At 36.8% G+C, this 24,348-nt stretch overlaps 1 protein-coding gene across 2 annotated transcripts in view; it reads left to right on the top strand.

The window, feature by feature from the left end:
• ZNF385B (zinc finger protein 385B) overlaps positions 1-24,348 on the top strand; it is a 459,310-nt gene that overhangs the window by 142,696 nt on the left and 292,266 nt on the right. Inside the window, exon 1 of one of the 2 annotated variants that reach the window (XM_053596743.1) lies at positions 3,985-4,172. The exons of the other annotated variant lie outside the window; for it this stretch is intronic. Coding sequence (XP_053452718.1) covers positions 4,073-4,172 — 100 coding nt within the window. The 5' untranslated portion in view covers positions 3,985-4,072. Of the gene's footprint in view, positions 1-3,984; positions 4,173-24,348 lie in introns of those variants that run through there. 2 annotated transcript variants of the gene reach the window in all.

Raw genomic sequence — 24,348 nt, 5'->3', positions numbered from 1 at the left:
AGGATAAAGTCTCAATTATAATTCCAACACTCCCCAAAATGGTTCTACTTTCAGACAGAGCCCTGAACACTTTTGACGGTATCAGAAATCTAACACTACATCTAACACGGACCTGAAAAAGTTGTCATAGAACAACCTCATATTCCGTATAGGTAGTTAAGAACTGTTAAACAAGTTTGTTGATTGCGTAGCATAGAATTGTAAGGAATAAATACAGAGGAGTTTGAATGGAACTTTATTTTAAAAATGAATTAAAAGTAGTGCTTGGCCCTTTTTTGGTGAAGGACAAATAGAATTTTGTTATAAGAATGCTTTGGATTATGAACTTTTACATGTAAAACAGTCGTTTTTCAGTGCGGAAACTGAACGTTAGTCAATCATGGCAATTGTTTGGGTAGATGAGTGATTTAAATTATCAAAGGCACACTTAAAATCTTGGTGCTTTTGTGAAATAGAAGAGTTACCATTTTAAGTTAATCTAGGGAGAAAGGTTTTCACTAGCTGACTTGATGGCAATATAATTAGTGAAGTCAGTTTCCACTTAGGGATGAATGTGTTATCACCTGACTGACCAACTTTCTTCACACAGATATTCTACTATTATGTCTTAACAACATCACAGCTAAGGGGGCTGTTGCCATTGTCCCAAGTTAGGCATCCCTATAGAATGTTACACGTGAACATGGGGTTGGCGATCATCCTTGGCACTTATGGTTTTTCTGGAGCTGTTTCTTGGATCACTTGTGAAACATGTCTGTTCTTCTGATTACACTGAAGAGTTTGGAGAGGTTGGGAGGGATAGTATCATATTTTTTATGGGCTGAGTGTGACAGTATTGACATCATGTTGACCCACTTCATTTCAAGAGCTTGCCTTCTGGGGAGTCTGCATCGAAATCCTTCAACTAAAAAATCTAACTTTTGCGAAATGGATTATTTGCTGGTAGGCACTGGGCATTTATCTGTTATTATATGGACATAACGTAAAAGTTAAAGTGAGTTTCTTTTTTAATGGTAGAGAATATGAGTGACTTTGAAGAACCCCTATACCAAGCATTATATCATACACAAATAAAATAGTCATCTTTACTTTGTAAAACAAAGCTCTTTTTTGTTGTTGTTGTTGTTGTTGTTTCTGACAATGTCACATGTGATGGTGAACATTATGGATATTTTGTTTTGGGGTACAATGAGAAGAGTGTGAAATAACCCAGGGTTTTACGCCTCAGTCTGAAAATACATTTTTCCTTTTACAACTTCCCCGTAAAATTGAGGTAGATTGCTAAAAAAAAATTATGTCAAGTGCCCTTCACACCAGGGTGTCTTAGTGTAAGTAATCAAGGAGTGGGTGATACTGTTCTCATATGTTTTGCTTATTTTTCGATTCAGTCATTCTGAGTGGGTTCTTCTTGCCTTCTGCGTCCATGCCCTCGTTTTGTCATTTTGCATTATTGCCACATTTCTGCTCTGCTTTGAATCTCAGTCTTAAGAGCACCTTCTCTCATATTTCTGGCCCATCTCGTTATAGCAGTGCTACCCTCTAAATCTCGGGCCCAAGCAAGAGAAAACCTGCTTAGATACCATTTCTCAATCCTTATCTTTGTAACAGTTTAGATGAACATTTCTGCAGGTCCACAGTCTCTTACCTGCAATGTCTGAAATCCAAGATCTGAAAACCGGGTTTTACAATTCATATTACTGGAAAATCCTGACCTGAACTGATATGAGGTTAATTATAGTCTTTATGTATCCCATCTAGCATGAATATGCTCATGTTTTGCTACAGAAATGTTAACGTGTCTTATATTTTAGAGTTGTGCCCCAGGCCCCACGGGGGTACTATGCACGTAACACTGGAGGTGTCACGTAATTTATGGCATAAGCAGAGTATTGCCTTTCTAAAATCTGAAGGCGTTGAATACTGAAATGCCTCAGGCACTACCGGTTTTAGATAAGGGATGGAGAAACTGTAGTCAAATATCATGGTTTCACTTCGAATTTTTATTGTTAGGGAGTTTCATCTGTGGCAATAATAAAAAAAAAAATTAGGTATTTAATCTCTTATGAACTATTTTCAAAGATGAGAAAAGCTGTGAGTGTGTGTGTCAGCCTGGATGTGTGAGAGAGAGGAGAGAGAGAGAACACTCAATAATTGCTGAATCAGTGGTGCCCACTTCCATTGCCCATAATGCATTCAAATGTTGCCCTAGGGCTCGCGTGAGATGCAAGACAAATGGAATTCAGGTGGCAAAAGTGACTGCCTGTTCCATGACATAGGTAGATGCAGACACATTTGCATCTACATACGTGAGTGGATACACCACACATGCTCATGGGTGTGTCCACTCACGTGTGTCTGTATCTGTCTCCAAGGAAGGGGGTCTGACCAGCAGCCTGCAAGGAGTCGGCTCTACGTACAGGAACGTAATGAGGATACCCATGGGAGTGCCGTGTTTAATGTGGCTCCAAAATGCTGTTATGAGATCGCATCTTGTGTCATATTGTTTATTTTTACACAGAAACGTTAAATTGTAGATACTACTAACTGTGTCACCCAGGAGCTAGTCCTCCTAGTAGAACAGAACCCCATCATTTATAGAGGATCTTTGAAGTAGGAATTGCCTTTATTGAAATTATTTGATTTGCTCTGCCTCTAGCTTCTCAACGAGAACCTAAAACTCTTTAAATTTTTTTGAATAGAACCTGAAATGTGTTCTCGTCAATGCTGCCTACCAGGGATTTCCTCCCGTTATTTTTGTGACTTCTGATAAATGTTTTACCTCCTGCATGCACATGTCAAAGTTCTGCATTTTGTGACCTCGAATCATTGCTCCTACTCTCTGGGGCATAGCTACCTTGTGACTTTTTAAGACTGTGTCAACTGGCTCTTGGATCTTATATTTTAGTAACAAAAGAGGAAGGATGCTAAAAAGCAGAGGTATAAATAGGGGGTTGGCTGGGATAGGGATATATGGGCTTGATGAGCTATAGATTTTTTAAAAATAATGAACAAATGTTATGGTATTAAAAGTATTCTCGATCTCACATGTTTATTTTCTTGTTACCCAATACATTTAAATCTTCATTATTTAAGAGATTGTCAGAATAAAATTGATATGATTTCCCCCTAGTGTTAGCATAGCCCTGCACAGTTTTACTACCATCATTACTTTAATTTAGAAACAGACACTTAGGAGTTAAAGGATATCTAACTTGCTCTTTAGTGGACATCTGTGTCAAATATATGAAATTATTTTTGTTACAATTGTCACAGCCTCTAGTGATTTCATTTGTCTATAGGAAGTCCCAGGAATCTACAGCTATTTTAGGCTTTGCAGCCTTTGTAAGTCCTTATAATATAGACTACTGATTTCTTCTCTGTATCCTGCTCATTGTTGAAAAGCCAAGAGCTATTTTTAACATTTACACAATTTCGATAGATGATTCTTCCTTCCACAAGGTTTGGTACTGAATCTGTGGAGCCTTTCATAATCATATCCTTTCTGTGGTTTGCTTGAATTTGATCACAGTGGCTAATTTCATGCATTGATAATGAAGGCTTAGGTTGCCTGTTCCTCGGCATAAATCCACCTCAGCCCTGCACGTTGACAGTGCTTCTGGCTTCAGCACGCATGGAGATATAGAATTGAAATTGCTTTGCTTTCTTTACAAATGACTCAGAGTGTGCTTGTCCTCCCCTAAAATGTTGTCAGCGTGTAAAGGATTTTCAATGAGCAGTGTAATAAGCCAGCGCCTGGGAAGGTTGGAGCGGCACTGATGAAACGTGGGGCTGTCACACAGATGATCAGGGCTGGAGCCAAGTCTCGGTAGCACTGTGCAGCACCCTGGTCACATTCTGGAAGTTTTGTCTATCGAACTTGGTTGCTCTTGGAGCTGGTGAGAGCCCTGCCAGGATGTGGAGTGGACTTCCTAGCAGAGGTGAGCATTTTTATTCTCAAACTTGGATGCTGGGATCTGGGATGTCAGTAACAGATTATTTCGTTCGTGGTGCTGAATCCTGTGGAGTCATCAATTGTGTTTATCACGTCGTGCTGACACATCTGAAGGGCAAAATGTATGATTCTTTAATTTTACCGGGAAGTAACTCCTTAAATGGGTGTGAGCTGCCTCCTTTCCTTTCTGTGCTAGCTGTTTGCCGAGGACATCTTACCAGTAGGTGACTTCCTTTGCATTTTAAACATTCAGAACAAGTCGGTGATATTATGTGATTTGCTATCATTACTAAAAGTAGGTAATGAGCAGTGTTAATTATGTGCTTCGGGTATATTTAAAAGGCTATAAACTAAATGTACTTTGTAGAATCTTCGACGTGAAAAACCTATAGGAGGAAACAAGTCATGTTTACAAGATACTGAAGAAAGTAAGTGAAATGGATTACATTACCGGAGTTGACACCTTGTGAAGCTTGACGTTATTAATAATTAAAAGTTATGAACTGTCATGCACTGGACAGCCGACAGTAATTGATTTCTAGTGATGGTGTGCTGGATGGCAGAGGAGAAAATTCACCGTATTTTTTATAAAGTGTGTTTTAATGAAATGTGATGTTTTAAATGTAGCAGATTTTATAATTTAAATGTAAATAATGTACTGGCAGTCACTTGAGGAAGTTGAATTACTAGATCATCATGCTCAGCAAGGTCTGGTGTAGCATGGTGAGTACAGAGTATTTGAAAACCACCTAGATAAGGTAAAGCTCAAAGTTAACCTCCAAGTGGAAGGAATCCTATTGCTTAGGCTCAGCTAAGCTCCCTGCATGATGAGAAGCTATTTCTAAACAAGAAAGGAGTGTGAGGGTTGTAACGTATTCAATGACAGTGTGCTGTTAAGTGCATTTAGCATGTTAAGTCTGCAGAGAAATCTGTTTTTATTTGACTGGGAACAGCTAACATGGTACATGGTATGTGTATATATGTGTGTGTGTTTTTCCTACTATATGTACTCGAGGCAGCTGTTTTACAGCTTTGAAGTTACAGATAAGTGTGTTTTTGTTTGACAGAAGACTCGAGAACCCCGTTCGCTGCCAGTACACGTAAAGCTTGGCTAAGCAGACGCATTAGGGGCAAACCATTTGTGTTCGCCAATCTGTCTCAGCAAGTCCCAGGGCCACTATCTTGCTAGAAGCCACTGTGTGCTTTTGAAAGCATGAAATTAGGTTTATACTGAGCACATGGTTTCTCATTTAGCAGCTCTTTTTATGGTAATGGTCAATTTATGGTTCACTGCCAGGATTTTGGTGTTCTGTCAAGGCTGATAGCTTTGCTAAGGTGTCTCTATGAGATTAAAAAAATAAATAAAAAAGCAGGGAGATGGGAAGAGCCTCGTTAGACCCTCAAGAAGAGACTCTTTCCTTCAATCCAGTCTACTCTCTGGATGCACTGTTATTTCTCCAAAGTTCCTTTAGGTTGTTTAATCCAGGACTTACAGATTTAAAGTGGCTTATATCCACCAATCTGGACCTTCCTTCTATGTGGCCTCAAGACAGCTATGTTCTGAAATGTAAAGTATTTGTTTACCTTTTTGCAATGCGCTTGTAGAAAACTACTTTTTTAGTGCTGACTGTCTTGTAAAATTTACCATCATGCATATCTGCTTGTCTGGTAACGCATCCTGGAGCACTGTTGGAGAGAGTGAAAGCCTCATATAGATTTTGTATTTGATATAAACTACCCATAATTTTTGGACATATATGTGCTGCAAGTAGAGCGAATTAAGGAATAAAAGGAAATCAGCCTGAAGATGCATTAAAAATGTGAAAAATGTCTTCTTTCACGTAATGGCCTTACTTAGAAAAGCATTCACTCTCAAATGTTAAAATTATAGAAATTATGCTGGGTATTATTTATGCTGGTTTTATTTATTATTTATGCCCATTCTTATTTGCTTCACCCAGAATGATAATACATGAAATGCACTTGTACCTGTGGGCAGAATGCTGTGCTTAGATTTCTCTGTCCATCAGAAAATAACCCTAATTGAATGTTGTGCTGGTCATAAAACATTTTGAAATAGAAGTGATCGAACTCACTGGGACATTCAGTGGAGTCTTTATTCTTGTGCCTATTCTTTGCTTGGTGGTAACGGATATGCAGGTGGAACAGGATACACATTGGAATGGTGCTAATATACTTTTTATCTCGTGTAGTCTTGACAGTGGAACTGAAAATATCTCTGAAGTCTTGAATTTCAATTTTTTCTTGTTCATCCTTGGATCTTTGCCTAGGTTAAGTGATTACACATGATTAAGGATTCAAGCTAAGATGTTATTATTGAAATTTAGGGTATAATATGTGCTGTTACATTTAGGAAATGATTTTCTCTTTTTAGATGAAGCACAATGTTAAACAACTTACATTTTTTATATTCTTTTGAGAATGTCATGTCACAAGTCACCATCAGATTGTCAGGGGGACTTTGTTTTAGAGTTCAACTTATAAAAAAATTCTCATATTTATCACTTCCACTGATCCCATGAAACAAATTGAATTTGTGAATTGAGAAGTAGAAGGTTAGAGGGCATTGAAATTTCTCTTTGAAATTCTTGATGATATAACATATTTAGTAAAGGAAAATCTTTAAGGAAGTTTAAGAATGTCAGAATTCTAGAATAGTGAAATTTGTCATATTACATAGAACACAGAAAATCCACTCTGAGGAAATGAAAGATTAATTTGGCATACTTTCCTGAAGTTTTTATAGCAATTTCTTTCATAAGAAGATTTAGGAAGTTGTGATGAGAATACGAATCTCATAAATCTCAGTGATCTACCTGCATCTTTTCACTTTTACATCAAGGGCTAGCATGTTGAGTTCTTGTTTAGCAGGTCTTAAAAATGATTAGTTATAAAATGTAGCAGAGATAGCAAACCTGTTTGCGATGAGAAATACGATGCCAGAATCAAGGTACTCTCTAAGTTCCTTGGGCTTTCACAACTGTATACATTCAATGGACAACGTATAGAATTTGTAGTTTGTCTTGTTGCTGAGATGATTACACTAGAGAGAAAGGGGTTCTCACTTCAAAGCCTTATTTTCTTTCAGTCTTTTCACTGACTTCCTTTTCCCACTTCCTATTATCTAGGAAAATACAGTGTGAAGGTTGCCAGATTTAGCAAATAAAAATATTAGACCCCCAGTTAAATTTGAATTTTAGCTAAAACAATGAATAATTTTTTAGTAAAAGTATGTGCCGTGCAAAATGTGGGGCACACTTATACTGAAAATTGTTCTTTGCTGAAATTCAACTTTGAGTGGGTACCCTGCATTTCATCTGCCAGCCTTACTTTCAAATTAGGAAGGTGAATTTCCAGTAATGGCCTAGAAACCAAGATGGAAGCTTCACATTCCTACAAAAGCAGCCAGTTTCTATGTTACGGTTTATGCCTGAAAACTACTATGTGAGAAAGTTACCACTCAAGAAACTTAAAATGGCATAAAGTAAAATAGGACTGGGGGGGAGTCAAAACCATGAGTAAACATCCGAAACATCCTTTAATTACTGAGATAAAACAATAAAGGCAGCACATTAACTAATAGCTGTCATGACACTTTAAATAAATAATCATAACATATTTAATAAAGGCAAATCTCAGGTCTCTGAGAGTAAAGGTCTCTCAGGGAGGCAGAGTGACTTGCAAACCACAGATGAGTAAAACAGAATACAGATAATATTTTTCATGTGCTTACCTTATGCCTCATACACTGTCAAAATATTTACAGGTAGGTTTTTATGGAATCCTTCCAACAACATTCTAACATATTAGTCTAACACCCATTTTACACATGCTGCGCTAGTTACCAAAACCTTGTTCACAGCCCCAAGGTACGCCTGTTTTAATCACACCAGACCATTCTGTCCTGCTCTAAATGTCATTCCCACACACAGGGGACTCTCCCTATAGGAGAATAAAGGGGTCCTGTTCTGAGACTCTTCCTCTCACATAAGGCCGTGTTGCAAAATCGTCTTTGCTCGCTTGGCCTTCTGCATTGCCTTTCTTCTCTAGACATCAATGTGTAATTTGATTCTCAAAATAAGAAAACAATAAATAGATGTGAGCCACATATGCTGAATATACAGAATTTTGCATTCGGAGACCTTGCAGTTGATTAGTGAATAACATAGAGAAGATATTTGGGATGATTTCTTTAACCTTTTTGTTTCCAATCTCAAGCGCTACTTCATTCTCTCTCTGTCAGTCATGTAACGTGGCAAATGAGGAACCTATTTGATCAGTTGCCCAAGTTGATCAGTTGAGTGCAGATGCCCAACTTTTGGTAATGAATTGACTCTACCATCCCAATAAAATACTATTCAGTAAACCATTCTTTGAATTAAATGCTATCCCCCTACACACATAGACATGATCTAGTTCGTTTCTCAGGTCTGTTGCTCTAGAGGACAAATTCTTATTTTCTTCCAGTATTTTTCTGATCTATTAACAGTATTTCACTCTCATCATTTTGAATCTGCAAAGATATTTTTTGTCTCCCTCATTAGCACTTCCTTCTTTTTCCTCGTCTTAATGTTACTGAGTTGTGTGCTGTTTCTTCTAAGTGTTTAAAATGGTATTGTTGGTATTTTTTGGCAGCTAAACTCTGCTTGTTGGGAGAAGATTCTGATTCCTTTTCACCTTTTCTGCTCCAGTCCCCACGTTGGCTTCAATGTCCTCCCCCTAACGTCAGTCCCATTTGGTTGTGTGGTGTGTTTGCTCTGGCAAAATACCACTGTGAATTCATAATCTAAATTCAATCACTAAATATCTTCCAACAACGTTTTTCTTTGTTTGAACTCATCCTCAAATTTTTAGAAATGTGCTGGTGGGTAAGTAAAAGTTGCAGATTTGAAGGACTAAAGGATTATATTTGATTTCTTAAGAGGTGAACTTGCCCAAAAGCTTTTTTTTTCTTTAAAATGACAATTGAATATTAAATAGATGCCTTCCCCATGGAACATCTGTACTGTCAGAGGTGAGGAACCTTCTGTCTTCTTTTGATTTCTTCCAGGGAGTCTACACCACCACTGGGACATTTAGCCAAACATCTCTTTGCTGACATTCCAAGCTTGTTGTGTGAATTTCACTTGGAGATCTATGGTAATGCTGGTTCTGTTTTTTTCTCTTTCTGCTCCACTCTCCATTAGTAGTGGGCTTTTTAAACAGGTGATAAAGGGAATGACCTTACCATCTAGAACCCTCTCCTTCTTCCAGCAAGTTAAAGGGATATTTCTTTACTCAAGAATTTTTTTTTTGGGGGGGAGTCAAGGGAGGGCTGAACTTTAAATAAATTTCACTATATCTAGGAATAAGAAGATTCAGAAATGAACCTGCAGGGATCTCTTTTTGTGACATTTTTCCGTACTTTCTATACTTTTATTATTGTTCAATGGGTAATAGTGTATTTATAATAAGTTAGCTAACTCTTACATAATTGGAGCTTTTGGATTTTGTGTAATTTAGGTGCACACCCCACTTTTGTGTGATTTAAGGGGAGCAAGCAGTGGCTACCACTACTGCAGTGGTAAGAAGTCTTATAATGGGCTGTGAATCATGCCGTAATTGAGGTGAGGAGAAAATAGGAAGAGCTTGGACATGATCTCTGAGGCTTATTTCTTGCTTCAACTATCTCTGACTGTACCAGCATCAGATGCCCTTGAGCAAATTGTATCATTGTCCTTTTTAAATAGAGTGAATGCAGTAATTGGTATATAATGGGACTTAGTAATAAGAGTAATGATTGTTAACTTTCAGCTAACCATTTGCCAGACCCTTTATATGTATGAATCTTATAACAACTCTATACATAAGTACTAAGGAAACTGAAGCACAGAGACATTAAGTTATCTACCCAGAACTGATGAGCTAGCTCACTTGAGATTTGAACCTTGCTCAGAATCTATGCTTTTAACCAATGTCCTAGACTAGCTCTCTGTGAGACTTTTAACAAAGTCATTGTTGATATTATTTTGTGAACAAAATAGAATACTGTAGACTGAGTGATAATATAATTTAGTGGATTTGTAACTGGTTGAATGCCTATACCCAAATTTTACCTGGCCAATATTAACTTAAGGTAAGGCTCCCTTAGGACTCGGCAATGGCTTGGTGAGAACATTGATGATCTCATTATTAAATTCATGTAGATGATACCAAATTGGGATAATACATACATAGAAAGACACAATTAACTAAAATCCTGATACTCATATCACCATCCACACCAAATAAATCAGAATCTTTGGGGGTTACAATACAGGAATCAATATTTTTAAAGCCCCCAAGATGATTCCAATGTGCAGCACCAGTTAGAATTACTGGTCTACAAAAATGGCCCATCTCCAGCATGGTCAATTTCAACTAACACTACATGGAAGAAGGAATGAAAAAAGATGTGGGAATACAGATGAAGTACAAACTCACATTGGAGGCAAAAGTATGATATGGTTTCCCCCCACGGTCTTAATGGCATCTTAGATGGTATTTGTAGACATGGAATATCCATTAACAATGAAAGTTGGAGCCCTTCTCTTTGCTCAACTGAGCAGAGTGTGACTGGAGTTTGGATGGCAAATCAAGGGAGGATTAAGATATAATCAGAAGTGATCATAATGAGAGCTGATGGGGCTGCCAAATGAGGACTTTATGGTTTTGCACAATAAGTACTCAATGCAGCTCATTTTTTCAAATTAATTTTTCTTTGATTAAAGCTGATTTCTGGTAAAAAATAAGGATTTAAGAGATAAACTCTGAGGCAAGCTTATCTGTTTATCTGGGAGGTGTGAGGTTGAAGTTTAGGAGACCCAAGTTGGATGGCATGGCCTACGAGACCATATAAAGATTGGGCCACAGTAAGAAAGGAAAGGAGCTTTTGAAAGGGAGATTGAAGAACCTTATTGCTTCTAACTGTTCATCCATTTCCAACTGTTATTTCATTTAATCTGAACCATAGCCCTGAGAAATAGAAAAAGTAGTATTTGTTAATTATACTGATAATAAAATGACATCATCAGAAAGGTAATAGACTTGCTGAGGAAAGCAGAACTGGAAGTCATTTCTTGACACCCCCACCCCAACTAGAAATCCTCTGTACGCCATGCCAATGTCTTCTGCCTAAATCCATGTGCAGCCCAGCTGGAATGTTTCCATTTGAATGAAGACTTACCAGCTGAGGCCAAAAACAGTGTGATGGAATGTGGAAATAAAGGCAAGATGTGGAAGGAGAATAGGGTTAGTGAGTTGTATTTACTCTAGGGATCAAGTCAAAGTTTTCCTGTTGATTGGAAGAAATATTTAAAGAAGGTTGGGATGATGGTTAAAAGCTCAAGAAATACCATACCAGTCAATGACGTTAATGTTATAATCACATTTTATTGTATCTGACTACTGAAAGGGCTTTCTGTGTAATATAATTAACTATCCTTGACACAACTCATGCTAAAGGGCAAGCTTCTTTAGCATAGCAAAACAAATTCAATAGTTAATAAGAGTCACCATATATTAAAAGTTTAATGGTCCAATGAGTTGGGAAAGGAGGAAGAGCAGGAGACTAAAGTTCGTGCTTAGATTTTTTTAAATCAAAATAAGGCTAAAAAATCTGCAAAATTGATGGAGAAAAAAGATGCCATTATTTATTTTTTAGACAAAGTTGTAAACAAGTATCAGATAAGATAGTTTTATAAATTTTTCTGCATACTCTTGTTTTAATAAGTATAGGTTATAAATATAGATGAGTAAGTAAAAATATTTTTTATCTAATCGGAACCTACAGTTATTAGCTGTGTTAGCTGTAATCACAGTTCTCATATTTTTCTTCTTCACATTTAAATACATTTATGTAAAAAAGTTAATAAGGCATAGTTAAGGAAAAAGCTTTTTACCCACGGTTAACTATTTCTACACTCAGATGGTACATATGTTCTATTACTGTACCTATCTTCTGCATACTATTTATTTTTAAACTATCTTTATTACCTATTAGACTGTGAATACTTTGCAGTTATGTTTGTGTCCTGATTCTTTGAAAGATATGATTCTTAACACAATACCTCACACATAATAAGTGATACACTGAGAACACCGACTAAAGAATAAGACACTTATTGGAATTTAGGAATACTTTGGTCAAACTCAATACATTATTTGATGTTGCTGTTCATAAAGATTAATTATTTAACTTAAATAATGAGATACTATTTTTCTCACTTGTCAGGTGGGAAAGATCAAGCCATATGATAAAACAGTGAGTTTGCTGCTGTGTGGGCATAAGAGCCCTCTCATACTCTCTTTGATGGAATATAAATTGATTCGTGTATTTTTAGGGCAATGTGAAACCATCAATACTTAAAAATGTGTGTATCTTTTGACCTAGCAATTTCACTAACCAGATTTAGTGAACATATATGCTTGTACATGTATACAAAGATCTTAAAGAGCAAGAAATTCCCTCGTATGTGTGTATACATATATAGATATACAATAACAAATAATGTTATCATCAAATTATTTGTAGTAGAAAAATACAGGAAAAATACTCATAATTGTGATTTGTCCATGCAGTGTGATGGTACTTAGTATTTTAAAATAATAAGATACGTCTGTGAAACTTGATATAAACAATTAGCAATATATGGAACAATTAGCAATATATGGAACATACAAGCAAACACATACACTCATATCTTTTAGTTTGTGTAAAAGATATGAGTGTATGTGTTTGCTTGTATGTATCTATATAAGTACATAGAAAGAGACAGAGAGAGGAAGAGAAGGGGAACAGGAAAAACACAGACAAAAAAGAATGAATGAATTTATTTCATAGGGAGACCGGAGTCAAAGTAGAATTACTTTAAACTGTTTCCCCTCTGTACTGTTTGGAGTACATTTACATTGAACTATCTATCCTTTGGTACTTTTGAATTTTTTTTACTTTAAATATTACCCTTTTACATAATTTTTAATATTTTATACTTTTGTCTCAATTTTTATAGTAAGTCTTTGAATTTCAAATTAATGAGGGTGCAAAATTTTAGGTTACATTCTTTTCAGTTTTAGGGTAAAGTTCAAGTTGTAGTTGAACCCTTCACCCTAGGTGTGCTGAACACCCCCACATTGTGCACATTAGGTGAGATCCTGGCAATTGCCTTCCTTCCCCCCCCCGTTCTCCTTGCTAGATTATATTTGTGTTTTATCATTCATGTAATTGTTTTATATTGGTTTCATATTAGTATTGAGTACAATGGATTTTTTTTCATTCTTGAGATACATTACTAAGAAGAATGTGTTTCATCTCCATCTAGGTAAACATAAAAGATGTAAAATCTCCATCTTTTCTTATGGCTGAATAGTACTCCATGGTATATCTATGCCACAGTTTGTTAATCCATTCATGGGTTGATGGGCATTTGGGTTGTTTCCACGACTTGGCAATTGTGAACTGAGCTGCAGTAAACATTCTGGTGCAAATGTCTTTATGGTAAAATGCTTTTTGTTCTTCTGGGTAGATACCTAGTAATGGGATTGTGGGATCAAATGGAAGGTCAGCTTTTGGTTCCTTAAGAATTCTCCATTCTTCTTTCCATAAAGTTTGTATTAGTCTGCAATCTCACCAGCAGTGCAGGAGTGTTCCCTTCTCTCCACATCCATGCCAGCATCTGCAAATTCGGGATTTTGTGATGGGAGCTAATCACATTGGAGTTAGGTGATATCTTAGAGTGGTTTTGATTTGAATTTCTCTGATGATTAGAGACAATGAGCAATTTTTCATGTGGTTTTTGGACATTCATCTGTCATCTTCAGAAAAGTTTCTGTCCAGGTCTCTTGCCCACTTATAAATGAGGTTGTTTGCTCTTTCCATGTTGATCAATTTGAGTTCTCTATAGATTCAAGTTATCAGTTCTTTGCCAGATTCATAACGTGCAAAAAATTCTCCCATTTTGAAGAATATTTACTTTAGTTGTAGTACCCTTAGCTGTGCAGAAGCTTTTTCAAAACCTAATTATTTATTTTCGGTGTTGCTGCAATTGCCAGGGGTGTCTTCTTCATAAAATCTTTTTTTCAGGCCAATATTGTCAAACATTTCTCCCATACTCTCTTCTAGAATTTTTATTGTTGCGTGTCTCAAATTGAAATAACTTATCCAGCGACGGTCAGTTTTTGTCACTGGTGAGAGGTGCAGGTTCGGTTTCAGTCTTCTACTGCTTCCTTTGTGAATAGCAAATATACTCACATGGAAAAGAAAATGAGATGAAAAAAGTGAAGAGAAAATGGAAAGAATGTGAGGTGATTAAAAGTTATCATAGTTGAAGCTTACAGGGTTGCCAGATGATGATTTTATGCCTTCTAGTCACAGTTAAGGGATGAAAAAAGAATCTAGAGAAGAAGCTATCCCACCAGGTAATTGGATGGTCATCCAGCCTTTGTCCTCCCAAGTATCTGCTCCTTAGAAGTTAAAGGTGAAATTGGTGTTTCATTAAGTTCCCAGCTGGTGTTTCATTGGCCCTCCATGACTATCTGTCCACCCTTAACCAGCCTGATAGTACGTGCTTACCTTCCAGTACTTGCCGGAAATACACTCCTCATGTATTCGTGATTGTACATAGTCATGTGAATATCCCTCCCATAAAACCTTCCACTTGTCTTTCTTCTGGGTATTCATCAAACACCAGGGCCTTAGGTAACTTCAGCTTTGTGATGGAAATAAAATCATCCAAAGTAGCTCAGTGCAAGTCATACCACCATATATAAAATAAAGGAAGAAAGAACAAAACCATATTAAAATAATAATAACATATGCCTTGAATCTCCAAATATGGTAGCATTTCAGTGCTGTACTGAACTTACCCTATAAGTTTGTAATCTCATAAACTCAGTTCTCTGAGCAACTTCTAACACTGGGTGATCTTACCTCTGGGGTTGTAAGACAAAGACATGATGAGATGATGGGCATTTTATCATGAATTCCCTTGCCTCTATGGTTCAGTGTTGAATTTGAATGTAATTTAATTCGTTCTTTTTGTTTAATAAGCTCAAAATCTCAGCTGAACCAAAATGGGAATGACTTTATCTTTTATTCAACATCAGCTTACAGAACTGTAGCATGAAGGGTTTGATTAATGTTGTGATCAGCTGACAATTGATTAACTAGAATTTTCCTCTTTTTGTCTAATTGGTGTAAATTGGCTGTACTGCTGCTCTTTAAAATGTTTTCCTTTGCATTTGAGGATGTTGCTGTGGGGTTTTCAGAGCCACACAGATCCTTTCCCTGTCATAATCAGCCATGCAATTGCTGGCATTTATGCAATACCTACCCAGGATTAAGGGTAAAGTTTGTGTTTACAAGTCCATAAAGAGCCAACTGAAGGACAGGAACATCATGATATTAGTCTCATAGAGTACCATGCTCTAAATTTGGGCTGTGTTGACTGGACCCAATCAGTTGACCTAATGCTAATACTCTATGAATTCCCATCTTTCTTTACCTCATAAAAAATCACAACGGAAAGAGAGCCGGGAAAGATGCCTTACCTAATTCTCCTTTGTGAGACCATTTTAATGGGTTCAAAGAGATGTCCAAGGATTACCACAGGGACTGTAATACCTAAACTACAAAGTCTGAACATTGATTGGTACAAGAAAGAGAGAGAGAGAAATCCAAACAAACCAATTTCTTTCTTTTCTAGACATTCTCTCTTTATGTACAGATTGGTGCCAAAGGGCAGTCTGTTTGTGGTTGTCTGTGAGGGCCTGTCAAGAAAGAGCATTGGATTCTTGCATCTCCATTCTTGTGATGCTTTACTAAGAAGAATGTGTCCCACCTCCATCCAGGTTAATACAGAAGATGTGATGAAGGCAGTAGATGATCTAATACAAGGTGGAGGTAGGGGAAGGAGGGATGGGGAGAGAGGAGGCGGGAGGGGGCTGGGGGGATCACAGTGTGTGACACACATCTTGGGGGTGGGACACAATTACAAGAGGGACTTTATCAACAACCACAATCAGTATAACCTAATTCTTTGTATCTTCAATCAATCCCAAACAATAAAAAGAAAAAAAAAAAAAAAACAGCATTGGCAAAGCAGGCAAGCTCGTAGCAGAGGGCCGATAGCTTCCCAGCCCTAGCCACACATTAGAATCAGTTGGGGAATTTTTAAATAATACAGGCGCGTAGATCCCTGGTGTGGTGTTTTTAAAAGTTCCTCAGTCTTTCTAGAGCTGCCTTTGAGAATCACTTTGTGCTCTACAGTGCAGGAACAGTCCTTGAGAGAAGCACCACAATGAATTGATGGGAAGAAACTATTAACAGAGTGAGACAAGAGAGCACAGTGGCAAAAAAATTGTGATTTCGTATCAGGGGGCCACTGGTTTAACCCTGATTCTGACTCTTATTAGCTGGGTGGAAAAGTTCTCTAACCTCTCAGTTTTCTTGTCTGTGAAATGTACCTCCTTAGGTAGGGATGATGATCAAATGAAGTTGTATATGCCAGAGAGCCTGGTGCAATGCATAAAAACATGCCAGTTGTGAGATGAAATAAAAGCAGAGGTATACCTTTCTGAGATTGCAGTCTTGGCTACCTCTTTTGTATGAAGTGGGAATAATAGACATTCTACCCAGATCTGAACATACAGGATGAAAGCTAATGTATGCATAGTTTGCTTGAAGAAATAGATGCATTTCTCTGGAATACATGCATATTTCTAAAAACTCAATCCATTTTAACTCATGATTTCCATGGTGCAGTCTGAGTTACATTTTATAGTAAAGAAGAAAAAAAAAATTCCAGTAGGCCAAGTTTACAACTTTTGTCATCTTAGGATATACTGATCATTGTGGAAAACTAATGCATGGTGGGGATTCTTTCAAACTTAATCATGCTTTTGATTTTAGGCTGTTTCTCCTTTAAATTGTTATCTTACCTCTTTCTCTTTGTATCATAACAATTTTTTTCTGTTTCTGTTACTAAACTTTCCAATTCATTCATTCATTTATGTAATTATTCAATAGTATTTGTTAAGCATGAATTTTATACTAAATTCTTTTTTGTTTTATTTTTTGTTGTTTTTAATAACTACAAATAGTAAATTCTTTATGATCAGTATACAAGCTATATCCAATTTGCAAGTGAACTCTGTTACAATAATTGATTCATAAGCTAATTAGTGGTTTTGAAGCATTTTCTTATAGATTTAGTATTTTAAATTTGGCCTTCCAAGGCAAATAGGGACTGGGGAGGAATATTTCAGAAAAGAGTCAATACCTAATTTCATAGGCAGAATCAAAATCATGCTACTAGTAGGAAGTAGTAAAGTAAAGGAGATAGAAGGTAGGACTTAAGAAGTCAAGATATATATTGAAATGTTTCTCTTATGGTGAGGTCAACATTTATCTCCTTTTCTAACATTACCTTACGTGGAAGAATGTCTTCCTGAGGACAAAGAGAATGAGGGATGAGACCACTTAAAGTTCTTTACTGAAGAAAACGAAGTAGTGGTCAAATAATATGATTTATCATTGAAATAGAAACATTTTTAAGATTTACTAATGATTAAACCAGCACCTGGGGATAATAAACTCAGCCCTGCCTAATGGTGGAATGTGTGGTGGCTCAAAGTAGGAATATGGCCAGTCTTAGAATTTTCCCAATGCATTGTTAAATAGATTAAAAAAGAATTCAGAAATGTTTAGATTTAACAATTTAGAATTAACAATTAGAGCAATCCTAGCCGTGGAACATTACAGCATTCAATCGATTGCTTTCCTGAGAGCTAATGTGAGAGTTTTACATAAGCATTATGCAACTTGAAAAATAACCAGACTAGGTAGGAAGCTTTATTAGTTAATAATATATGTTTAGATATTAAAATGCAAAGGTACCATTTTTGTTATTACTGAGTTTTATTACTGTAGTCTTGAAAATGCTGAGACATTTACTTCTGTTTTCACAGTGTTTTCTGAGACATTTTACACTCATAAGATTGTTTCCTTGGAAGCTTAAACTAGATTGGGTCCACCTCCAGCTGTCTCAAATTGTGTTTAATCACCAGGAAAGTTCTGTTGATTGTCAATGATGTTTGCTTGATTAATTCAGCTCCGGCTGGGTTGCCTTTTTACCTGTGTCTTTCAGCATGTCCTAGAAAATTAAATGTTTCCTTTTGGGATTTTTAGGAAACTGAACTAAAAGGGAAGTTAATTTCTTTTTTTTTTCTTTTTTTTTTTGAGAATGGCAGGCTGTTTTCATTAGTTTTCTTTAATCCAGTTTTGACTCCAGAGTAAATATTTTATGTGAACTAAATTTTCTTTGAGTCATGTTTTTACTTCACTATGTTATTAGAATTTAGGCTATTCTTTGTCTGATAATCTAAAGCAAAAACTACTTGAATCTTTTTAAGAGATTTACTTTAGGGATTGGATTTTCAAAAAATATATAAAGACTATGCTTAGTTTTTAATAATCTTTAATAGTTTTCTAACTTAATCTTTTATCAAAAATTTATAATTGGGCTTTAAAATTATAAATATATAAAATGATATGGCTGTTTTTGAAGAATATTTTCATAATGATCTCTACCAGTCATTCTTTGGTGTTACTTTTTTATGTCCCAAAGTCTTCCTTAGAGACTATAGTTTGGGATTTCTAATGACAACAGTTCTTTTGGGAAGAAAGTGCAACATATTGAGACTAGACAGTCAAAGAGTTCAAAGTTGTTTGAAAAATATTTACACACATGAGACAGAGCAAGATGGCAGCTGAGTAACAGCTTCCTTGCAACTGGGCACAGTGAGTCGGGGGAGAGAAGACTCCAGGCATCTCTGGCTGGTGGGATCTTCCCAGAAACATCCCTTTGGGGACACAGGGGGTCAGCAAGAGACTTCTGGAGCCAATGAGGAGGACAAAAGCAGTGGAGAACTGGCAAGTGTTTGTGTATGTTCATTTGTTCTAATCCCGCCAGCAGCTATAATTATAGCAGCAGTGAGATTGCAAACTGGAAAGGCCTTACCTGTGAGCTGTTTTGGTTTTTTTGGACTTGGCACTCAGTTGATCTACCTTGGGAGAACTTGGGTAAGAGTGCAGAGGATTTTAAGTGTTGTCTAGGGTCCCAGACTGAGCTGCTGAGCCAGACAGAGCTAATAGTGTTTGGCTGTGGGCCATGAGGAGTCATTGTGGGAGAACTTCCCCTGCAAGTTCCCCACTCAGGGTCCCAGAGCAAGGATGGAACTGCCCCGGCAAGTTCCCCCCTCAGGGTTGCAGAGCAAGGATCGGGCAGCAATGAGTAATCTAGTGACTGAGTAGCCTAAAGGTGAGGACAGAGATGCCTTACAGCCTTAGCCCTCAGGGGCATAGAGTGAGAACGGTTTTGGCACACTGGGTAGGTGGATAGCCACTACAGGAGTGATCCCAGTGACAAGTGCTTTCCTGGGAAAGCTGCTTAGCCAAGGTGCAGGCTGAGGAGAGATTTAGGCTCTTCACCCTGCGGGGTTTAAGAAATCAGCAGAGGCCTTCAGTCTCCATCTTGTACAGCTGTATCAGCATTGTGATTAACATCTCATGCCCTAGAAGATTACCTGTTGCCCAGATAATATTCAGCAAGATATGCTTTGTTTTTAGCTTTTTTTTTTTTAATTTCAGCATTTTCCCTCTAGATTTTTCTTTTCTCTTTTTTCTTTTCTTTCTTCATTTTTTTAGTTTAAATATAATTTTCCATTGTTGCCTTTTCCAACAATTAGAACTTCATTTTTGCTAGTGTTTCTACCCTATTATTTGTTTTTCCCCCAATTTTATCCTGTAAAGTTTCCTGTTTGCTTGCTTTTGTTTGATTTATAGCATTTTCGTCTTTCCTCTCTACTTGGTGGAGGTAGGGTACTGTGTCCAAACAGGCTAGCAAAAGTTGCTGACCTCAAGGGAACCATCCAACCCGGCACCCCCAGAGGTTGGGAGTTTTTAAGGTTGGGTCAAAGTACCCTACTGTACACCTATATTTCACCTGTCTCCCTCTTTCTGTGCCTCTCTCTCTCTCTCTTTTTTTTTTTTTGTCAATGCTCCCTTTTACCCACCCTCTCTCCTTTCTCTTTTTTCTTTTCTTTTCTTTTTTCTTTTTTTCCCCTTCTTGCTCTTCAATCTTCTCATCCTTCTGGACCTGTACCAAAAGGACTGATCAAAACCCTAGTCCAGAGGTACAGCAACTTAAAGAACAAGAAGAAGTGAAAGGAAAATTAGGGCAAGGAAACAGATAAAAGAAATACCTCATGAGGAAGAATCAGCAGAAAAATTTTGTTAACATGAAAAACCATTCCAGAGCAACCCTCCCCAGAAGGGACTGTGAGGTAGATACTGCAGAGGATTCCACCTATAAAGAAACGTTAGAAATGAAAGAAAGGTAATTTAGAATACAGATGATGAAAACAATGAAGGAAATGATGGAAACAATGAAGGAAACTGCTGATAAAGTGGAAAATAACCAAAAGGAAATCCAAAAACAGAATCAAATAAGAGATGAACAATATGAAGAATATAGAAAGGATATAGGAGAGCTGAAGGAACTGAAGCAGTCAATTAGGGAACTTAAAGATGCATTAGAAAGTATCAAAAATAGATTGGACCATGCAGAAGAAAGAATCTCAGAGGTAGAGGTCAAAGTTCTTGAGATAACTCAGATAGTTAAAGAGGCAGAAAAGAAGAGAAAGCAGAACGTTCACTGACAGAATTATGGGACTTTATGAAGCATTCAAACATACGAGTTATGGTATCCCAGAAGGGGAAGAAGAATGCCTGAGGGGAATGGAAGCCATACAAGAGAATATTATAAAATAAAATTTCCCAAATATCACCAAAGATTCTGACACACTATTTTCAGAGGGATATCAGACCCCATGTTACCTCAACTCCAACTGAGCTTCTCCAAGATACATTGTGATGAACCTGTCCAAAGTCAAGACAAAAGAAAAGATTCTTCAAGCTGCCAGGAGTAAGTGCCAGTTAACCTACAGGAGCAAATCCATTAGGGTGACTGCAGACTTCTTTAATGAAACTTTCCAAGCAAGAAGACAATAGTCATCTACCTTTAATCTACTAAACAGAACAATTTCCACCCCAGAATTCTATATCCTGCTAAGCTGATATATGGATATATGATATATGGAGAAATCGAATCATTTACTGATATACAAACATTGAGGAAATTCACCACAACAAGACCAGCTCTATAGGAAATACTTCAACCTGTTCTACACACTGACCATCACAATGAATCAACAGCAAAGTAAAAACTGATAAATTAAAGGACAGAACCTAACTTCCACATTGATGCAAAAGATAAAACTAAGCAATGGACTCTCACAAAATAAGATAAATAGAATACTACTACATTTACCAATTATCTCAATAAATGTTAACGGCTTGAATTCTTCACTGAGGAGGCATAGTTTGGCTGACTGGATTAAAAAACACAAGCCATCCATTTATTGTCTGCAGGAAACACAACTAGCTTCAAAAGACAAATTAAAACTCCAAGGTAAGGGTTGGAAGACAATTTTTCAGGCAAACATAATTCAGAAGAAAAAAGGAGTTGCAATCTTCTATTCAGTACATGTGGTTTTAAAGCAACTAAAGTAAAAAAAGACAAAGATGGTCACTTTATATTGGTCAAAGGAAAAATACAACAAGAAGACGTCTCAATTCTAAATTATGCACCCAATTTAAATGCTCCTAGATTCTTGAAACAGACTTTATTCAGTGTGAGCAATATGATATCATATAATACCACAATAACAGGGGACATTAACACTCCTCTCACAGAGTTGGACAGATCCTCTAAACAGAAATTAAACAAAGATATAACGGACTTAAGTGAGACCCTAGAGCAACTATGCTTGATAGATGCATATAGAACATTCCATCCCAAAGATAAAGAATATACATTCTTCTCATCACCCCATGGAACATTCTCCAAAATTTATCATATCCTAGGACACAAAACAAACCTCAACAGAATCAAAATAATTGAAATTTTACCTTGTATCTTTCAGACCACATGGCACTAAAGGTTGAACTCAACTCCAACAAAAATGTTCAACTCCACACAAAATTAAACAACCTTCTGTTGAATGACAGTTGGGTGCAGGAAGAAATAAAAGGGGAAATCATTAACTTTCTTGAGCATAACAACCATCGAGACACAAGCTACCAAAACCTGTCGGATACTGTAAAAGCAGTTTTGAGAGGAAAATTTATTACTTTAGATGCCTACATTCAAAAAACAGAAAGAGACTGCATCAACAAACTCACAAGCCATCTTATGGAATTGGAAAAAGAAGAACAATCTAAACCTAAATCCAGCAGAAGAAAAGACATATCCAGAATTAAATCAGAGATCAATGAAATTGAAAACAAAAGACTCATTCAGAAAATTAATGAAACAAGGAGTTTTTTTTGAAAAAATAAATAGATAAACCTTTGGCCAGACTAACTAGAAATAGAAAAGTAAAATCTCTAGTAACCTCAATCAGAAATGATAAAGGGGAAATTACAACTGATGCCACAGAGATACAAGAGATCATATCTGAATACTACCAGAAACTGTATTCCCAGAAGTTTGACAATGTGAAGGAAATGGATCAATATTTTGAATCACACCCTCTCCCTAGGATTAGCCAGGAAGAAATAGAACTCCTGAACAGACCAATTCAAGCACTGAGTTTAAAGAAACAATAAAAAATCTTCCAACAAAAAAATGCTCAGGTCTGGATGGCTTCAGACCAGAATTTTGTCAAACCTTCAAGGAAGAGCTTATTCCTGTATTGCAGAAATTATTCCAAAAATTGAGGAGGAAGGAATCTTCCCCAACATGTCCTACAAAGCAAACATCACCTTGATGTCAAAACCAGGAAAAGACCCAACTAAAAAGGAGAAATGCAGACCAATTTTACTAATGAATATAGATGCAAAAATTCTCGACAAAATCCTAGCCAATAGATTACAGCTTATCATTAAAAAAGTCATACATCATGATCAAGTAGGTTTCATCCCAGGCATGCAAGGCTGGTTTAACATACACAAGTTCATAAATGTTATCCACCATATTAACAGAAGCAAAAATAAAGACCATATGATCCTCTCAATACATTCAGAAAAAGCTTTTGATAAAATCTAGCATCCTTTTCTAATTAGAACACTGAAGAGTATAGGCATAGGTGGCACATGTCTGAAACTGATCGAAGCTATCTATGACAAACCCACAGTTAATATCTTACTGAATGGAATAAAACTGAAAGCTTTTCCTCTTAGAACTGGAACCAGACAGGGTTGTCCTCTGTCACCATTACTTTTCAACATAGTGCTGGAAGTTCTAGCCAATTCAATTAGGCAAGACAAGGAAATAAAGGGCATCCAAATGGGAGCAGAGGAGGTCAAACTCTCCCTCTTTGCTGTTGATATGATCTTATACTGAAAGAACCCCAAAGACGTTTCAACAAGAAGACTCATGGAAGTCATCAAAAAATACAGTAATGTCTCAGGATATAAAATCAATGTCCACAAGTCAATTGCCTTTGTATATGCCAATAGCAGTCAAGATGAGAGACTAATTAAGGAAACAACTCCCTTCACCATAGCTTCAAGGAAAATTAAATACCTAGGAGTATACCTAACAAAGGAGGTGAAGGAACTCTCTAAAGAAAATTACGAAATCATAAGAAAGGAAATAGCAGAGTATATTAACAAAGGGAAGAACATACCATGCTCATGACTGGGAAGAATCAACATTGTAAAAATGTCCATACTTCCCAAAGCAATCTACCAATTTAATACCATCCCTATTAAGATACCAACATCATACTTTCAAGATTTGGAAAAAATGATTCTGCATTTTGTATGCAACCAGAAAACCCCCCTAAGGGAGTTTTTAGTAATGAAAACAAAGCTGGGGGCATCACCATACCAGATTTTAGGCTGTACTACAAAGCCATAGTGGTCAAGACAGCATGGTACTGGCACAAAAATAGAGACATAGACACTTGGAATCGAATAGAAAACCAGGAAATGAAACTAACATCTTACAACCACCTAACCTTTGATAAACCAAACAAGAACATGCCTTGTAGGAAAGACTCCCTATTCAATAAATGGTTCTGGGAGAACTGGATATCCACATGTAAAAGACTGAAACTGGACCCATGCCTTTCTCCACTCACAAAAATTGATTCAAGATGGATAAAAGACTTAAATTTAAGGCATGAAACAATAAAAATCCTCAAAGAAAGCATAGGAAAAACAATGGAAGATACTGGCCTGGGGAAAGACTTCATGAAGAAGACTGTGGTGGCAATTGCAACAACAAAAATAA

Source organism: Nycticebus coucang, chromosome 7, assembly GCF_027406575.1.
Source record: "Nycticebus coucang isolate mNycCou1 chromosome 7, mNycCou1.pri, whole genome shotgun sequence".
In the NCBI taxonomy this organism is placed as follows: Eukaryota; Metazoa; Chordata; class Mammalia; order Primates; family Lorisidae; genus Nycticebus; species Nycticebus coucang.
Note: the sequence above shows the minus strand (reverse complement) of the source record. Positions and strands in the feature narration are given on the sequence as shown.